The following is a 15,659-nucleotide window of genomic DNA, read 5'->3' as shown; positions in this document are numbered from 1 at the left end:
CCTTCACGGCTTCATCTTGAAGCAGTACCTCATCAGATGGCCTCCTGCGCAGGCAGTTGGGCTCAAAGTTATTTATCCTCAAAACCTGAATGGCTCTTTTGATGCTGAGGTGGTGCAGGACACTGACAACTTTCAAAGACAGCAAGTCATCCTGTCAAAGAGGAAAGAGGAGTTACCAAACATAAACATGCTTTTTGGTGTAACCAGTACCTGACAGGAAGAGACTGCTTCAGACTGTGGCACATCTGATGCATTCCGGGGTAAGATTCTAACATGAGTGGCCAACTGCATGGACTGTGAGCACAGAATCTCCACATTTTTGTGTACTTAAAAATACTGCCTGAGCACATCAGTGTCACACACAACTGTTAAGCACAAGATTGCCCATTTCTCATGCATGAATCTGGGCTCTTGCTTCCTATGTTTGCTCTTCCACCTTAAGACAGTATGTTTAAAGCTGGAAAGAATAGAGGAAACACTTGCAGGTAGGTAGTAGCATCAGTCTGTTTTCCTTGGGTTACAGCTATTAGCACTAGGCCAGCACAGGACACCTGTAAAGCTTCAAGGGGCCATTTAAACAAATACAGCATTCTGGCATATCCTTGTTGCCATGGCGATGCCTCTGACACTCTGACCCTCCTCAGCCTTCCTCCTACAATCATCCCGAAAATTTGAAGACCCAGTTTATGGGCCAGTTCTGAAATTATTATTCCATAAGACATGTTTAGCTGTTGGAGAGAAGGCTGTAACTGTGGTAGACAACATAGGTGTACATGGGTGCAGCCATGGTGATGATGCAAAAGCGAGCAGGAATAAATTCCAACTTTATCTTTCAGTAGATTCAGTCATCCACGGAAAAACTCATGTGCAGAGGTGACCATGTGGCACTTTTATGTCCCTCTTAAAACTTTTAACACAGGCCCAGAGTAATGCACAGATGGTCAATGCTCCTCCAGGCAGGTGCTGACTTTCTGCTGTAGAAAGCTGCAAGTCAGACTGCCATGCTCCATCGCCCTGAATTCTTGTGGACACCAAGAGATGTCTATCTACTCCTGCTCTCCCTGTATAGACATGAAAATGGCTGTCTGCAACACAGAGCTGCCCCAAGCAGCCACAGAGCCCCTCAGGCACCCCACTCATGGGGCCAGCTGGGATTTGGCCAGTGGATACTCCCACAGGAGGGCTTGAGAGAAGGAGAGTTTGCAATGGTGATGCCTCCTCCCCAGCTGCAGCTGACTGTCTCCTGGGGCCAGATGTTGCCTGGACCCCTCTTCCCTCTTATAACATGGGCAGGGAGTGCATTTGGGGCTGGGACTGCTGCTGGGAAAGGCTTAGAGGCAGCTGAGAGGAGGTGAATGTAGGAAGGGGTGAGGGCTGTTTGCAGAAGTGCATGGTAGGGCATGACATCTAGTGCTGCAGTGGGCAAAAAAGGTTGCTGAACTGACCCAAAGGGAGAAAGAGGTACGTGGAGGCTGGGTTGGAGAGGTTATGGGGTATTATGTGAATTTGATATCTATGGAACAACTATCACAGTGAAAGCATCTCTCTGGCCTCACCTAGACTGTAGTGAACTAACCAGAAGTACAGCAGTGCATGTGAAAGTTTGGAGAAATTGAGAACGCGAAAAAAATGCCAGGTTAAAAAAAAAGCATTCACTCACCACGCTCATGTAATGGAGCATTCGACCATCCACCTTCCCTTCATCAAACTGCGTCTTATACTGGGGGAGGCCAATGTCATCCAACCACCCTAAGGCAGAGACAAGACACTCATGTGAGTGTGGCAGCCAAGTTAGTGTTCTTCTCATTTTTTGAGCCCCAAATTAGCCATGATTAAGAACCCCTATTTAAAGCTGCTGCTTCAGCATGTAATAAAATCTTACTGGTAACCCAGTGGTAATCCAGTTTTCCGTGATTGTTCTCCTCTTCAGACCCAAGTGCCTGCAGGGCAAGCTGCAGCTTCTTTCGATGCAATGGGTGTTTTATTCCAAGTTCCTGTGAAAGGAACGAAAACAGCAAAACCTAGAGACAATACTGTATTTTATTTCTCCTTCTGCTGAATTACAAATGGTTTTAGAGAGTCACATAGTACACAGCATTTGCTGGTGACTTGCCAGGTATATTTCCTACTTATTGAATATCAGCATCATTTTCACACATATTCATCACCAGGGAAAAGCCCACTCACTGTGGCAGAATTATTTCAAAACATGGTGGATTCCAAACTGTATGAAAATGTTGACCACAAAATTATCACAGCAGGTTAAAACAATGCACAATATATAAAATATTGGCATTTAAAATATACTTGATGGGATTACTTCCTTCCATTTCACTTAGGAGGTAAGGTTAAAAGAATTATTTACTTAAGAACACATAAAGGCCCTAGCAGTTACTGAAATTGATTAATATTTCCAAATGAATAACATGTTCCCCACTTTAGTTGCAAGTGCAGCCATTCCAGGATCTTTTCAGTCCCATATACACTGTCATCAGTGCTTGCAAGTTAACATTACCTCTGATAACACTATTACAAGCCACTATGTCCATATCACACTTATTCTGGTTGTAGCATAACTACAAGTTGGAATTAGGTTACTCTTTGGTGAAGACAGAGATTTTTAAAAGCTGAAAATTCAAATATTATAAGAGACTGTGGATTCAAGGCATAGATTGAATGAAATGTTTAAATGCCTGTAGTTTTAGAAAACAAAACAAACAATTCTATAATGATTTAAGACAAAGAAACTGATTGTCTTTGTATAGAACAGGTCCTCATTCCTTTTTTTTGTAAAATGTGCAGAAAATATAGACCAAAACAAGTTTTTACACCTTTCTCACACAGGCATAGAATAACTGCACCATACACAAGTACTAATTAATCTACAAACCTGTATGATAATGAGGCATATTTTTGCATATTTTAAAGTGGCATAGCTGATTGATATGTCCATGCTTAATGAAGTTAAATCACGTATTTGTAATTACTAGTTTCTTTACAGAGCATTACCTTTCTACGAAACTTCAAGTAGAAAGAAACAAATGGGCATTGTTGCAGATGACAAAAATTTTTTAATTAAACCATTTTTTTACTGGATGCACCTTACAGACATTATTTACATGCACAGAAATAGCAATTTTTTATAAGTTTAATTGAAAGCAGTGTTTACAGTATTTCTCACCTTTTCCAGATCCTGCTGAGAAGCCTGCAGAAGTGTTTGCCCAGACAGTATCCAGTGTTTGCCATTATTAATGTAAGAGCCCAGCCCTTGATCCTGGAGCCAGTTGCAAACCTGCTCTTTCGTCCACTTTGCAAATGGCATGTCCAGCTCACTACAGAAGATTTCACAAAAAAAGACTCAAATCCTCAAATGTCCTGTTCTCATACATAATGATGAAACCAATACCTAAGCCTAACTCATGGGAGTTTTATGGGAGCTGGAACAATCTCTGTGGGAGAACACGCATCACTCTTGGCTGTCAGATGGGCCTCCTGAGAAAGAAGGTGCCTCTACTTCTGAACTCTCAACACCATGACTTGCTGATCACTGCTGATCTCCTGCCACTATCACAATAACCAGCCACCTCTGCTGATAGGTGGCTAAAACTGAAGAAAGACGACAATGTTTTACTTTAGCCTTTAATCCCCAGAAATGCAGCAGAAAACATCCTAGAGGAATACCTATCATTGCCAGGTGTGGGCTCACACCCTGCTAGGGACAGCCTCACTCCTGTGAAGCTGTGAGCAAGAAAGGCTCTGCTCAGCAGCAGGACCCACCACCACCAAACCTACCTCAACCCTGCAAAGACCATTTCTTGAAGGAGGAAACATGCCGGACCCATCGGTTTCCATTTGCCAGGAGAGGGGACATTTCATTTTGGCACTGGGCTTCTCCTCTGGGCCCAATGCTCAACTGGAGCTGCTGGGGGTGTGGGAGGGAGGAACAGCACACTTTGTACCACTAATCTTACTTGTGAGACTGCCCCAGGTCTCGGGACCAGCCCAGCCGTGGCCCCGCCGTCGCTCTTGTCCCTCCTCTTTTGAACTCCGTCTCGGACATGTCATCTGGGTTGAAGGTGGTAGACTGGCTTCTTTTAAGTCTAGTTTAAAGGAAGAAAGCACATTCACATTTAGCTAAAGAAAACGTATGCTGCTACTACTGCAACCAATCTAGGCAAGATTTCCTATCGGGTTTGTAGCCCATGGACCTGTGGCTAGCTCTCTCAAAGGCCATGATAGGTGCTGCTCTGAAGACAGCAAAACCATGAAGCCACAGGCTGGAGAGAGGAAAAAGGGAAGATGTGTTCCCAGCAACCCCCCATGCAAGTCCCAGCTCTGGAGAATGGTCAATTCTCAACTTTCACTTACTTGCCAAATAACTTCTTGATACCCCTGGCCTTTTTCTTGGAATCTGGAGAAGGTGGCATCATCTGTAGACCATCAGTTTCTTTTGAGCGCGGGGGCAAGCCAGCCAGATCCAAGTGATCTGCAGATCCCTTTTCTGTTTCAGCTATTAGAAAACAAAAGCCTCATCAAGATCAGCTTGTGCAGGACTGTACAGACACATTCCTGGACTCGGAAATGACTCTTGCTAAGATTATTGAGAGCCACCATGTTAAGAAAATGGGGCAAAGAGGGATGGGAAAATCCAGGATATAGCCCATGGTCCTTCTTCACGGGTCTGACTGGGAACACTCCAAGGCAACACTCTGCACTAGTTAAGTGTCTTGCATCCAAGGAGGACAAAAACCACCTTGTGAATCAATCAGTGAATTAAATCTCAAGTTCACTCCTCCTTGGAGAGTGCTCCTACAGTCCTTTCACAGGCAGAGCTGAGGCATGTGGATTCCCAGAAATAATTCAGTGCTGTAGCAGGGAACCAAACCAGGAGTCCTCCAAGCACAGAAAAACAAGTAATTTCCCTGCAGGCATCTTTCCTAATAACCTGCAGTACTCTGTAAGTTCTCCATCCAGGAAATTCCAGCAACTAACAAGAACTGCCCCAGGAGGAGTGCCCTCTTCCCCTCACTTCTGCAAATATTTTGTTCTTCTGCAGAGAAACACCATGGAGTTTAAACTGTGTCTGAACTAGGTCTTCAAGTGGTACACTAAGCATCTCTGATTAGAGACCCTACCCATTACCACCCACTCTAAAAGCATTAAATCTTTGACCTTTAGCTGTTGTTTTCTATGACAAAAAACCTGAGGGCTCCTGTCCTCAAAAGGGAAGCTATCACAAAAGTTAAACTAACAAAGAAGAAAACTATTTTAAGATCAAAACAAACAATTGCAGTATCTACTAGGCTATGTAAGCAGAGAGGTGCCAGCAAGTACCAGACAGCTGGATAAAACTACCATGTGGAGTTTGCCACTTAGTTGCTGAGGAACAGTGAGAGCATGAGCCTGCTCAGATGAAGCAGCCCTGGCAAGGCAGCCTGCAGCAGGCTGACAGTCAGGCCTGTAACCATTTTTACCATCTTTTAACATAGGTAATTAGATGACCACCATTTGTTTTTTGCAAATGGACTCTCAGACTTCCAGGGGGAAAACAAACAACTTACACAAATCAAGGCAGGGCACATATTGCTGGGACATGTGGCCACAGAGTTAACACTGAGGTGGCCACAAGGTGCCATGAGCAGCAAAGAACTGAAGGCTTCACCAGTGTATCTTTCTGCTGGGCAAAGTTTACATGATTCAGACAGAATACATGCCCCATTTTTCACCAATGCTTTAGATGTTAAACCTTGTAATGAAGTAGTAAGGTCATAGAAAAGATGGATTTCTGGGCACTTTAGTTTGACCACTATGGAACAGGGGGATCCTGCCAGTGAGCGACAGCATTAACATCAAACCAGGCTTTTGCATTTGTGGTTTCTGCTTTGCTTGTGTAAGAAAAAGTGCTAGCTTAGAAAAAACACATTTAAACAGCATTGTAGAGAGAGAATACCAAAAAAAAGTTTGGGTGCATTAGTAGCAGAGATTTGCGGGTATTGCAACATTTGCTCCTTGTAACTTGCTCCCCCTTCATGCACTGACACAACCCTGACCTTTAAGGGGCCACGCTGGAAACAGGGAGGACCCAGAACACTTGGTCCTTTCATCAGCAAGGGGCACATCCATCAGCTATACAACCACCATGACTGACACAGCTCCGCTTGCTCAGGCAGGACCCTGCAAGTTATACCTGCCCTTACCAGAACAATCCAGGGAACTCTCACATCACAAGACTAGTTTTTACCAGGCGAATGGCTCCATCCTCACCTGCTGCAATTATTTCTCATTTGATTATAGAATAAATATTACTACTTCTTAGCAGAGGAATTACATATTGTTCCCCCCCCCAGAACTTCCTTCAAGTGAACGCTTGGCAAACAGAACTCATTCCTTGCTTTGCCACCCTCTAAGCTCTTCCAGGGGCTCCAAGACAGATGACAGCACAAAGGTGCCTCCAATATTTAAAATACTCCTCATTCTCACCTGCTACCTCTGTCTGTGGGTAACTTTGTCCTCAAAATTACTCCAAAGGTCTCTGCAAATAAACCCGCAATCTCTCTCATTAGTAGCAGTTACTGATAAATGGCGCAGCCGACTTTTAGCAGGGGGCAGATGTTACATGAAAACTCCTTTTAGCGATGGACAAAACTTGTGATGCAGAGCTCTGGTGCCTAGTTCTTGTTTTAAAAGTGTGTGGCCATAGCCAGCTGTTAGCAGCAGTCACAACGCAGAGCTGGCACAGGCAAGACATGCAGGATTACTATACCTAAAGTAGGTGCACTTGCACTTCGACTGCGATCTTCAGATATCCAAACAACGCACATAACCACACGCAGCACAACGGGAGAGAACACGCAGAGGGACAAGGTAAAACACAGTTCAAAACTTACATCATCAACAAAATACAAGACAAAAGGAGGGAGGTACATGAAACACATGCGCTACACACAACACTGAATTCACACGGAGATTAGGATTACCAAATTCATTGATAATCAATCCCCCGCCCTTCAGAAAACAGAAATGCCATAGAGCTCTGTAGTGGAGTGGGTCAAATAGCACCACAGTCGCTTTGATGCAGGGAGGTTACTTGCTCCATGACACATCGGGTAGGTGACTCACGAAGGCTCCTGTGAGGTGACAAGTACCTGGACACCAGATTTACAGATGGGAGCACTGAAATCTGGATAACTTAAGTAACTCACTCAAATTCACAGGACCCTCTTCCAGTCCGTTTTGACAGCCACAAGTACTTCACTTCCTTAGACCAAAGAGTTTCAGGATGAAACAAGTGATTACACAAAAGCACACATGAAATAAACCACAGGAAAGAGTCCAGTCCTCAGAATAGACTGCACATCTATTCCAAGTACACTAGCAAGCTCTCACTCTATATGTTACAGGTAAATAAGGGCAACATATAACAAATGCGTAGGTATGCTACTTCTTTGGACTAAAGTCTAAAATTGTCTTTGGGTAAGGAGCAGCAGGAGACTTCTGTCCAACAAAGCACGAAAAAGGCTCTCAGGCTTCTGAAAACCAGAGCTAAATTCCTAAACCAAAGGAAAAAACAAAATAAAGCCAAAAACTTAGATGAATTGCAGTAGATCTGATGCACGGACTCAATGCTTGAACTGGAACAGTGGAACACTGCTATAGCAGAGCAGTGAATTAAAGTAGGATTCCAGTTGGTGGCAACAGTGACTTCTGCATTAAGCAGAACATTTTGCTTATTTCTTTGCCACATGCACAACACCCCCCTCCATCACAAATCAAAAAATCACCTTGAACATGAGCTTGAATAACTTGTCAGTCCTGTTCCTGTTGCCACCATCCCCTTTGCAAGGCTGCTTAAATACATACAAAATAAAAAGGAAGACTGAGTGCTGCTGCCTCATACCTGAAAATCCAAGCACATCTGAAAATCTTATGAAAGATAAACCAAGGATGAAGCCAGGAAAACAAAACCAAAACCAAACAAATCCCATGTGTGAACTACCACTAGACAGCTAACATTTCAAAACAGCAGCAATCCACTACAAGGTCCTATGGGAGATATCACAGCAAATGCCAAAATGGATCAAATACTCCATTACATCAGTGAGGATTTTTCCTGGGTTTTTTTTGTTTGTTTGTTTGTTTGGGTTTTTTTGTTTTTTGTTTGTTTGTTTCTTTGTTGCTGTTCAATATTTTTCAAATGTTCTACTGAAAAAAAGTGCCTCGAAGTCACTGTGAGATTAAGACTGGCCTTCATGCTTCTTAGGACTTCTTGCTGTTGTTAAGACCCTTCAAAATACACAGTATCTGCACGCAGGTGCACGATACTTACCCAGATTGGGGGCACTTGCAGTCCTCTTGTTATTTTTTATCTTGAAAAAGCCTCGTCCAAATGAAGATCTGGCTTTGCGGGTACCAAAAGTATCCTCTTCACCTGTGCCACCATGAGAAGGAGACTTTGGAGGGAGCGTTGCAAAATTATTACCTTCCACAGGAGGTTTAACCTGTTTGTTAGGAAATAAAGATTCAATATTAGGGAGCTGCAAAAGGACTTCTGAGAAAGACTGCAAAGTGACCACTGAGAGATAATCTGGAGAGTCCTTCTCATTTATTACTAGAAGCAAACAGAATGTTTTTACATGGTGTAAAGGAAAACATATACAAGATATTAATTCGAGTATGTTCAGGATCCAGGATTACTATCACTACTATCTAAGAGCAACATGACTTCTTTAATCTCTTTCTCAGATTCTGCAAGGCTGGCTTACAGTATAGGAAAAGCAAAAATACAGTCCTGGAAGGCTTTGAACCTTCCCAGCTTTCCAGTATTACTCTCTACCCAACAGGTAGCTATAGGGGCAGTGGGAAGCAAAGAGAGGAGACCCCCCACAGTACAGCAGTTTTATGCCAAGTGTCAGACAGCTCTTTTTGTATATCACTGCTCTGTAAGTTCAGTATTAATGGATGACCATGTCCCACTGCCAAAGCTGAGACGATATTAAGTACAAGACAAGGAACAGAAATGCCAGGACAGACACCAGACACATCAGTTAGCCATTTTAAAGCAGTAGTTTTAACCTTGCTGGTTGTGTCACTGCCTATTTAAAAGAAGAACAGAAATCCTTCATCTCTGCCCAGGTCTTCCTATAGGTAATAATCATTGCATGCAAAATGTGGCCATACAGTACCATAGGGTAACTGTTCTGCAATAACAGTCTTTTTAGGAACACAACTGCTACTCACAGAAGACAATTTGGAAAGCCAAAGGTTTCTGAAGTGACACTAAGACACTAATCAAAGGTAATTACACAGTCAGCAAAATACTTAATGGTTAGCTTTGCTAATTATCTAGTGGCAGAACATGTAGTGGAAACATTAGCTTAGAAGGCAACCTTATGCTCAACCAGACGGAAAAACAACCCATGTGTGAGAAGACAAGAACGTGTGAGACACTATAAACCTGACACTGAAGCGATGCTGACAACCATCAGATACCCCTTGCTATCTTGTCTGCAGGTCTGCTATTCCCCCTCTGGAACTGCATGCTGCAATTCCACACTACCCAGCCTTTCAACACCTGCTCACTCTGTTTCTCCACGCACATACAGGAGTGCTCACACACACGTTACCTCTGCTGGCTTCTGTGCAGGGTCTCTGTCCTGTTTGGGAAAGATTAAGACATTGAAAACCCCATGGTTTATTATAGCCAGTATTCAATTCATTACGGTTACCCTGAACAGAATTCTGACTGAAATACCCTTCCCAGGGTTCTCCACCACCCCCCACACCCACACCTACAAAATAAACTGCTTCAGAGCTGTATTTCATACAGATTAATTCTTACTTTCTTTGAAGTCGGTGAGCTGACATGAAAGTACAGTTGTTTCAGTTTACTTTGTAAAGGATTAGCCATGTACATAATTAGCCACATGTGGTCTGTTCAGGCACTAATGGACACACTTGGTTGAGGGCACCCAAAGCAGAAATCAAACAGGGGAGAAGCCAAGTAGATAAAATATCCACAGCCTCCACTCCTTGGTTGTCCAAACCAACCCTAACCCATGAACTCCAGCTTTCATCTTAAAGTTCTGGTTACATTTCCAGTCCTGACAACACAGCTCAGCAGCTTGGGTATCAGAGAACTTAGGAGATTTTAGCAGTTTAAGCTGTCAAAAAAGAGCAGAGGAATTGCCCTGATTTGATGACATTGTTATAGGTTAGCTGCTTTTGGTCATTTCTAGAAAGACCTAAACTGAACAGATGTACAAAGGCTCAGTATTGTGTTTCCTGACCACCTATAACATATAGTCACCCAGACTGCAGTAATTACAGGGTCTTCCAGTATTATTAGCCTTAAACCCAGGTGCTAGTGGGACTTAATTTTCTTCTTGTCTTGAAACAGAGCAGCATATAAATTAATAAAATACCCCATGAAGACTCTCAGGTAAATGTCTCACCCGAAAAAACCAAACCAAACCAAACCCTGCATTTTCAAGGACAGATTTTCTCCGATAATGAAATCTATAAGATGTCACATGTATGTGCCCATTGCCAACATATGACATGAGAAGTCCTACTCTGACTCAGAGCACCCGAGCATCTGCAGGGTCACTGCCACAACAGAGATATCACCCCTATTTCTAAGAGGACGGGAAGAAGCAAGAGACCAAACTAACCACTTCAGATGTCTCTTTTCTCAAACTGCTCAGACTGCTGGACTTCTGCAGTGGAGAAGTTCTGAAACACAGACACAAAAACCAAACCAAGTTATTGGACTTAAAGTTGCTAAGATAAACACACTCTAAGGAATCAGCTTTAAAGAAAGCATTATAATATGTGATGTGGTATATCAAAACCAAAGACATTTTGAATTAAGGCAATCAGTGCACTAATCAGAGCCCACACAGTCTGATGAGGCACTGTAAGAACTTCCACATCATAATTAGTGCTGCTAATGTTCAGTGACATGATGCCCACCTTTAGTTATTTTTGGCTTCTTGATTAACATATTTTCAGAAGCGCAAGCAGAAATTACACAGGCAAAGGAAGTGATATAAACAAAAGCTATGAAAAACAGTATTTTTAGCAATAGGCTTCTGACTAATTTAATACTTAAAGAAGCCAAGCATGTGTGTTTTAATATTTTATCTGCAGTTACATTTTCCATTTCAGACCAGATATCCCCCAAATGCTGGTGAGATTTAGTCTAGTATACTTAAATCTGGTTGAAAACTATGTTACTGTTAAAGTTTTTCTCACAGCCAGGTATAAATTAAGAGTAAAACATAAAGGGAGTAGAATTTAACTTTGGGAATATTCTCGTGGCATTGCCTAAGTCATTCAAAATAAAACCAGCTGCTGATTTTCACACTTTGTACCAGACAAGCCCTGTTGAGTTAGGCTCCTTACTAACAAATCACTTTGACTCAACTTTGAGCTCATAAATGACGCCACTGACTTCCCTAAGGGAATATGGCTGTGTGGCAGAAGTTAGAATTATTTTCTCATCATAGTCCTTTCCCCTGCTACCAAAAGAGCAAATCATGTGAGCATGTACTACAGAAAATTGTAAATTTCAAAGTATATCGACAGTCTACAACACAGTTTTACATGGCTTCACGTTGTAAAAGAAATTAACTGCACATGCGCACAGATAAAGCACTGGAAAATAAGGATCACAAAAATACAGGACATGAGCAGAAAACTACCTAACCCTAACAATTCTCTTGGATAGAATTAGTTGACAGATGTATGTAAAATACTGCAAAGGGTGTTTCAAGTCAACACGCAAATATAAACGTCTCCCAAACACTTTTATTATGGTACTTACACTGGACTATCACACAGCTGAGTTTCTGGGGAGGAGCCTGTTGATCTTCCTTCACTATGAAAATTTAAAAAAAAGATGTAAAAAGGAAAGCATTTGGTGATCCCATCCAAATACCCTGCTGATACAGAAATGCTAGAATCTCATCCTGCTTTAATCCTGATTCACTTCAACTGTTATGTTACTAATACATGTCAAATTCTCCCCTCTACAGTAGCAAGTTTGGTAAAAGATAAAGGACAAAGGTAAACTCAAGAGCTCCAGGAAAGACATTTCACACTGTATGTTGGTGCCAATACTGTACTATTCAGTTTAAATAAATGCAAAGGTTACAGCATGTGCAGGGTCTGCAGCAGCACTGAGAAGTGGAGGTTGCTATCTGCCTGTGAGTTACTCACAGTGCCAACCATTTTGCTACAGGTTTGCAGCCTGTCGGGGTTTTCCAAGATGGGACACAGATGAAATGCCTGATGGTCATGCCTAAAGCTGCAGGAGGCACAGCAAAGCAGAAACCAAGCAAAGCTATTCTTCTGGATATGATGTTTTCCTTGACTGGAACTGGAGAAGGCACACATCAACTTGTGCTTGCACTGATTTTTCACATTGAGATCAAACCCAACGAGATTTCCTTGCCCTTGTATTCTTACTATTTGATACTTGTTAAGGGAGTATTTAGGAGTGGTGGGATTTGGACACATAACAAAAAACCTCAGCTTCTGTTTAGCTGTGAGCCCGGTGTTCATTTCAGTACTCCCTGAGATGCCAGTCCAGATCTATAGGTGCTGAGTCTCCTTACCCAAGCAAGGAGGGTGCAGACTTAGAAATGCTGGAGGATGCTGACAGCTACTTCTGACCCAGGAGGCTGTCATGGGGTTCAAGCACTGGGGGGGGCTCCTTGGTGCCACAGCCCTGGGGTGCAGCCAGACACCCCTGCCCTGGCTTTTCTGGGATGCTGAGCCTACAAATTCTGTCACTCTTTCAAAATCTCAGGCAGATGAGTGCGTGAAGAAGTATCTTTACATTTCTTCATGCCTAAGGACAGCAGCAAGGATATCTCTGTCTCTGATCTTTTGAAACACCACTTGGGTTTGCTTCTAGGGCTCCATTAACAACTCAAGGTTAGAGCCAGACAGTCCTTTTGTTGTAGTTTTGGCAGCGCCTTACACCAATTTTTAGCAACTGTTGAAAATGTCTGAATGCAAATCATTAGGAATGCATTTTGCTAGCACAGCAAACACTCTCAGCCAGAACTAGATGATGTAAACCTCGATAAAAATAACGATTCAGTGTCCTTCATTAAATGAGATCAGTTTTTCTCTCCTTCTGTTCATTTCTTGCAAAGCAGCTGGTATAGAGTACTTCTACAAGCAACCTCAACCAAACCAAATGCTTGCTTAACGAAAAAGACTTAATCAATGCATTTCAAGAACAGAAGCTTAGTTCACTATACCAGCCAAGTAAATGACACCCTTCCTAAACTGATCTAATAATTAGAGAACACAGTAACTGGCAAACTATTACTCTCCTTGAATGTCACAGAATATTTGATTTACAATTGAAAAACAGAAATACCTCATTTCACTTGCAGGATCTGGCTTAGGCTGTGTTTTTACTTTCTCTGCAACAGTTTCTGAGCTCTTGGACGTTGACGAAAAAGAAGGCATCGAAATCTGTAAAATACTGGTGTGGATCTGTAAGGAATTCTACAAAGAATGAAGAACATGTGTTACACTCTCTTGAGCTGAAACTAAGCAGTTATAAATGAAAAAAAGAGTAACGGATAAAGGATCTGAAATACGATTTTTAAAAGTGTTTTTCTTTTCTATTGTATTACAATGATTTACTACTTGAAAGATGGCAATTAAGATAAAACATGAATCACTGCACAGGCAGGCGACAGAACAGACAAAAACCTCACAGGTCTTCCAAGGCTGCCTGCTCCATCTGTATCTACCACAGACCCCATGAAGGGTCATTTTTCTTTTCACTTTTTTTTTCACTTTTTAATTTTTAGTTTTTCTTCATTGTGCTTTCATGCTGTTTAGTTCAGGAAGTCAAGACCCTGCTCTGACTCGGAGCTTTAAAAGAGATCTACAGTTTTATTACTGGAAAATGTGATTGTAAAAATCAAGTAGGTCAACAACCTGCTTATTGTTGAAACAAATGGATGCGATGAGGACTGTATCTTTTTTAATATGATAGGATATATTAGATAAGTCCCAACACATTTACTTCAAGTTACTGACAAATTAAATGCAGCTCCTAAAATGTGTTTGATAGGAAAGGTAGTTCAGATCCATTCTCACAGCAAATACAGCTATTTACTGTCTCCTGATCCCATTTGATCATTAAGAAAATAAATTTAACTGAACCCAAACAAAACTTCTCAGTAGCTTTCCCAAGAAAACCACATTCGCTAAAAGCATTTGGGATATTACTGAAAAACTGTGAAATCCAGAAAAAAACCTTTACAGAAACTTGAGTTTTGGCATCTATAATATGAATCCAGCACAAGTAGTGTTTTCAAGGACTGATGGCATTAAATGAAGATTAAAAAAGATACCTCTTCATGACTATTCGCGTTAAACTCATCTTGGATTGGAGATGCTATTACTGGACTTGGAGATGGGCTTTTTTCTGGATCAGTCAGACTTGGTGTGTCCAATAAAACTGTGGAAACAGACCCTGAGTTCAAGAAGTCTTCATTGTCACTTTCCTTGCCTGAAGGGAAAGAAGAAGTTGTTTGCTTTACTTCTGGATACATGATGACCCTCACTCCCATGCAAGGCACAGAATGCTCATTTATAGTTCTAAAAGGGAAGAGGCTATGTTTTTTTTTGGCTGGTTGGTTGGTTTTTTTTAAGGACAGACTATAAAGGGAGAAAGGGAGCCATTGCCAATTGTCACTTCCCAACTTGTCAACTACCACAACACAGCTTTGTTGCAGACAGAAGACATATATCTGACAACAACAACAACAACAACAAAAAAACCAGCAAATGCCCTCAGGGCTTTCAGTGGGATCAGTTTCAACAAGCTGAATAAACTGGAGTAGTTATTTCCTGTCCCGTGCTCTAGAATTATATGATAAATACTTCTTTTCCCTTATTCACTAGGGAAAGAACAAGGGGTCAAGTCTGTCTGAAATTTAAGATGTCTCCGCAGTATCTTTAAGTTACCCCACAGGAAAAATGCAGTCCACTGCACAAGAGTTTAACTAATTTTTAAGTAACTGCATCACGTTTGCAGACTGCCACAAACTGAGTGTGTCTCATTTAGCTGATATCACAGCCCACGCTGACATTTGACATCCTCTATTCCCAGTGAATGATTTCCTGCTCCTGAACTGCCCCAGTACTTTCAGAAGGCTTCGATTTCCACACTTGCCATCAATACCAGAGTACTGACACTGACAGGAAAAAGTTAAAGGCTCTCAAACCTTTCTAAAAAGTGAGCAGAAACCCAACACTCCTTCCCAAAGATCTGATACAAATACAGCCCAAAGTCTACTCACAGCAAAACCCTCTTGCCCATTTTCCACTGCCTGAAATCTCTGTCCATGCTCCATGAATTGACCATAAGGCACACTGCCCAGAGACTTGATGTCAGCATTACCATCCATCTTTGAAGGCACAGAAAAGTAACACCTATTCAAAAAATTCTATTCCTGCAACACTCAGCATGGTATCTTGCCCTCATCATCACCCTTCCCCTTTCCTCAGTGTTAATGTGCTCTCCCAGCCTTGTGGACTGAAGACATGCAACTGTGTCACTAGAACCTTTCAGTGATTATGAGGAAGGAAGTGCCCTTACATCCCAAAAACCAAAGCCCTGGGAC

The 15,659-nt window shown here is 42.1% G+C and overlaps 1 protein-coding gene across 14 annotated transcripts in view; it reads right to left on the bottom strand.

The window, feature by feature from the left end:
• PPFIBP1 (PPFIA binding protein 1) overlaps nucleotides 1–15,659 on the bottom strand; it is a 113,243-nt gene that overhangs the window by 6,618 nt on the left and 90,966 nt on the right. For 7 of the 14 annotated variants that reach the window (XM_071733220.1, XM_071733219.1, XM_071733222.1 and 4 more), the window contains 13 exons: nucleotides 14,385–14,542; nucleotides 13,394–13,524; nucleotides 11,825–11,878; nucleotides 10,671–10,731; nucleotides 9,624–9,653; nucleotides 8,327–8,498; nucleotides 6,764–6,796; nucleotides 4,369–4,510; nucleotides 3,972–4,100; nucleotides 3,182–3,332; nucleotides 1,883–1,994; nucleotides 1,661–1,749; nucleotides 29–151 (listed from right to left, as the gene is read on the bottom strand). In XM_071733220.1, the coding sequence (XP_071589321.1) occupies nucleotides 29–151; nucleotides 1,661–1,749; nucleotides 1,883–1,994; nucleotides 3,182–3,332; nucleotides 3,972–4,100; nucleotides 4,369–4,510; nucleotides 6,764–6,796; nucleotides 8,327–8,498; nucleotides 9,624–9,653; nucleotides 10,671–10,731; nucleotides 11,825–11,878; nucleotides 13,394–13,524; nucleotides 14,385–14,542 (1,385 nt within the window). The remainder of the gene's footprint in view (nucleotides 1–28; nucleotides 152–1,660; nucleotides 1,750–1,882; nucleotides 1,995–3,181; nucleotides 3,333–3,971; nucleotides 4,101–4,368; nucleotides 4,511–6,763; nucleotides 6,797–8,326; nucleotides 8,499–9,623; nucleotides 9,654–10,670; nucleotides 10,732–11,824; nucleotides 11,879–13,393; nucleotides 13,525–14,384; nucleotides 14,543–15,659) is intronic. The other 7 variants (XM_071733227.1, XM_071733221.1, XM_071733224.1 and 4 more) reach the window with 1 other exon arrangement.

Source organism: Heliangelus exortis, chromosome 1, assembly GCF_036169615.1.
Source record: "Heliangelus exortis chromosome 1, bHelExo1.hap1, whole genome shotgun sequence".
NCBI lineage: Eukaryota > Metazoa > Chordata > Aves > Apodiformes > Trochilidae > Heliangelus > Heliangelus exortis.
The sequence above is the reverse complement of the archived record's forward strand: the minus strand, read 5'-3'. Positions and strand labels throughout refer to the sequence as shown.